A 3,996-nucleotide genomic window follows, 5' to 3' on the forward strand; every position below is an offset into this window, starting at 1 on the left:
CACTGCGGAGACGGCGGTCGATTTCGCTGCAATGGCGACCTCTAGCGGCGGGCTCGTGTACGCTTTCTTTAATCTTAATAATACAATGGGCATAGTAAAACTCGGTTTTATTATGTTTGCCTTGTTCAGTCCTTTATCTGGCCGACTATGGCTCTTACTTATTGTGAGTTTTTGGTATAAATAGGTAGATCTAGTTGTAGGATTGCGTTTAGACTAATCGCTGTCCACCCTTCCATTGATTGACCAGAAGGGGGTGCCAATGTGCCGCAAACCCTCCATTGACATCAGGGTGGGCGACCAGACGACGTTTAACCTTTTTCTTGTTGTGCAATATCTAATTAAGAATATAAAATATCCTAATATAAAATGCCACCTCATCGATCATTAACCTGAAACTAAGCCTTGAGAATATTAAGAGGAAATCAGAAAAGTATAGGCTGAATGTGTAGGCCAATTTCTTACATGCGTTTGTTTGTTATTTGTAGGCTAAATATGGACTAGATCCTACTTTTAACACAGTAATTCTGCCAATATTTATCTGTTGTCATTCATAAAATATATTCTGTAGGCCTAAGTAGGAGGTAGTGGGCCAGTAGTATGCTTGACACAAAAAATAAATAAAAACACCACCAAATCCCTGGTGATTATTATCTGAATCATTATAAAGACACAATATTGCTCTCACCTTTATAGCCTCCTCCGAATTTATTTATGAAATATACAAGATACACCTTAAAATATGTACAAAATCTCAACATGGTTTCCTATATCAAAAGTGATAAATACAAATCTATAACCAGCTATAAAACCCTGCACTTCTTTTTCAAGTGGGCTAGAAATTCCAAACAGACGTTTCTATTTCAACAAGAGCAATGAGATGTTTCTCGTGGCGATATTTATAAATCAGGCAGGAGTTATTTTAAAAGCACTGCATATAGGCCTGTAGGTTACCTATGTAAACTAATGACCCCATGCCTTCAGAAGCATGTGCAAAACCTCTGTGTGATTGTGTGTGTGTGTGTGTGTGTGTGTGTGTGTGTGTGTGTGTGTGTGTGTGTGTGTGTGTGTGTGTGTGTGTGTCTGTGTCTTTCCTATCACAGATAATGTGCATTTGTGATGTTTGTCCACTGGTGAACCACTAGCAACTGTACATATTAGGGACATTGAAGACATACATTGGTCATCCATCTTTTCTCCTCTGGAAGGAGTGACCCTCTCCTGTGTTCCCTCTCAAGGCGTCCTCCCTCGGACTCTATTGGTATACTGTTGGCCTGGGAAGCCCTTTGAGACTGGAACTGTGATTAAGGGCTATACAAATACAATCCACTTTTTATAAGTTCCCACTTTAGTTTTAGGGACATTTCTAGAAAGCCCTTATATTAGCGTCTTCTGAAACCCCAGCAGAGGAGTGAGTTAAGTAGAACCATCATTCATCTAATCCTGTGGGGACGCAGGGCAACACAAACAGGCATCCCTCAACAACCCCTCTTCCACGCACACCAAAGCCAAACGACCGGTGATGTCCTTACCCCAAAGGGACAGAAGGAACAACAGCAACAAAGTCTGGATAGCATCGCCTGAGAAGTGATAACGTGCACGTTTTTTCAGATTAAGACCGCATCCTCATCGTCCTCTTCATCGCCGTCGTCCTCTTCATCGCCGTCGTCCTCTTCATCGTCGTCGTCCTCTTCATCGTCGTCGTCGTCGTCCTCCTCCTGACCTCAGCGGCGTCGTCTTCGTCTCAGTCCAGCAGTAACGTGAGTAGCCGCCCCAGTGAGTCGTACTCACTACGACTCACTACTGCCGCCTCAGGCAGTTGTGGTGCGTGCACTCGGCCTGCTCCTCCAGCTCGGGGCAGGGCGTGCCCGCGTTGGCGGGCCGCAGCAGGATGTAGCGGCTGCGGTGGCGGACCCCCCCGCGGGAGCAGGAGCCCAGACAGAGCCCCCAGGAGGACCAGAGCGCCACCTCGCAGTCCAGCGGCGTCTCTGGGGGTGGGGGGCGAGAGGGAGGACGGGAGGTTGAGGCGGCCGGGGGATTCGTTCACGTGCACAGGGTCGCACAGATCTGATCTTTACCCCTCGGACGGGCAGATCTGAGGACGGTGTGTGTGGAGTGGATGTTGGATCCACACACACTATATACCTATACACCTCCCTTTCCTTCTCTCTTTCTTGCTTTCTCCTAAGGACTTAATAAGTAGCCCGCTAATTATTTCTCATTTAGCAGAGACCCTTTCAAACAAGACAACATGAGGGCAACATCCGGTACAAACATCGTTCTTGAGCAGGTGAAGGTGAGGCCTTCAGACGAGGCCTACAGGCCCACAAATATACCGCAGACATAAGGGCTGGAAGTCAAACACCCTACCCACTAGAGTCTGACCATCCTTCACCCTATCACCCCCCCCCCTACATATCCATTTTCTTAAACTTTTCATTTTCCTTCCATTTGATCATGTTTTTCCTATGCATTCATATCTTGCTTTATCTGTACAAAGAATAGGATAAATAAATGGAAAACAACATGGAATCAGATAACTATTTCCTAAAGGGAAAACCATCAATGCAACAACTTATTCTCGAGTAAAAGTGATGGTACAGGGTTACGACATAATGATATGAATTTAACTTGGCCCAAATCTGGTCACAGCGTACCCTGTAGACATGGACTCAAACGGCCTTATATGGGCGTTCCTCCGTGGGCCTACCTGAGAACCTCTGGGGGCTGATGGAGTTGGGCAGGATGTGATTGGACATGGGGACCTGTCGCGCCGACGAGCGGTCCTGGCGGATGGCCTTGACGGTGGCGATGGGCGGGAGCTCCTTGAGCCGCGGGTAGAAGAAGGAGTTGGCGGGGTGGTGGGGCATCTGGGAGGTGATCTGGGGGGGGGGGGGGTGGAGGGGGGGGGCAGTAGTCAGGGAGAATCGCTTTCATCAGACGCTGAGGGGAGAAATGGTGGCTAGCGTAAACGACGACCGCGCCGTGGAAAATAAACAGCGGGCAGCGGGGCGGTCTGTGACGTCAGCGTGCACCTGCAGCCCCGCTCGACAGGGCGGGCAGGAACCCAGCGGCGCACACACGGAGAGGCCTGGCTCACCCGCGTGACGTTCTCCACCGGGACGGTCGGGTAGTTGGGAGAGGAGAAGGTGAAGCCGCTGTCGGTCCCGGCATCAAACGGCTGGAGGTCAAGGGTCACTTCCTGTTTCCACTGGCCGCCTTCGCAGAGGCTGAAGCTGTCCACGCCGACGAACCAATCAGGGCTTGGAATCACCTTCACCATCAGCGAGAGCTGTCGTTCGGCCAGAGAGCGGGAGAGAGATATGACTTTAGGCACAAATACGGACATAACAGGCACATAACAAAGCACAAGACGTCAAAACAAATCAGTCACGACTGAAGCACATTCATGGATACATACTTTCCTCTCAAAGGGTAATGATGTCATTGTGCGTGTGTGTGTGTGTGTGTGTGTGTGTGTGTGTGTGTGTGTGTGTGTGTCTGTGTGTCTGTGCGTGTGTGTGCTTGTGCGGTGTGTGTGAGTGCGTCAGAAAGTTTGCACACTCCCACCTTTTCCTGTGTAGGGTTAAAACTATACTCCCCTCTTCTGCGTGATGGATGTTTCCTGCAAACGGGTTACCTCATCCAGGAAGTTAAACGGGGGTCAGTGTGCACACTGCGGTGGCAGACGCCCAGAAAGCCGCGCATTAAAAGCCTCAGAGGCGCACCAAGCCCCTCTCTAATCACACACCGACCCCACTACCCTGCAGGCCCCCGGTGGTGGGGGCCCCTCAGGGGACGGGCTGAGCTCTGCTCCATGCTGGGGGGGGGGGGGGGGGCTGGCGATGGCCAGGGCTGGGACAAACATCAGAGCGGGACATCTGTTTGGACCATACTAATGGAGACGGGAGCGGGTAGTGTCGATGGGACCTGCTTCCAGCTCGTGATGCATGTTACCCGGAGTCATCCCAGCGGGTGCGAGGAAGAGGCAACGGGAGC

At 50.4% G+C, this 3,996-nt stretch overlaps 1 protein-coding gene across 1 annotated transcript in view; it reads right to left on the reverse strand.

The window, feature by feature from the left end:
* Nucleotides 1-681: 681 nt before the first annotated feature.
* spon2a (spondin 2a, extracellular matrix protein) overlaps nt 682-3,996 on the reverse strand; it is a 6,761-nt gene continuing 3,446 nt past the window's right edge. Inside the window, exons 2-5 of the mRNA XM_060062962.1 lie at nt 3,098-3,289; nt 2,708-2,879; nt 1,721-1,985; nt 682-1,687 (exon numbers count right to left, since the gene is read on the reverse strand). Of these exons, the coding sequence (XP_059918945.1) occupies nt 1,798-1,985; nt 2,708-2,879; nt 3,098-3,289 (552 nt within the window). The 3' untranslated portion in view covers nt 682-1,687; nt 1,721-1,797. The remainder of the gene's footprint in view (nt 1,688-1,720; nt 1,986-2,707; nt 2,880-3,097; nt 3,290-3,996) is intronic.

Source organism: Gadus macrocephalus, chromosome 10, assembly GCF_031168955.1.
Source record: "Gadus macrocephalus chromosome 10, ASM3116895v1".
In the NCBI taxonomy this organism is placed as follows: Eukaryota; Metazoa; Chordata; class Actinopteri; order Gadiformes; family Gadidae; genus Gadus; species Gadus macrocephalus.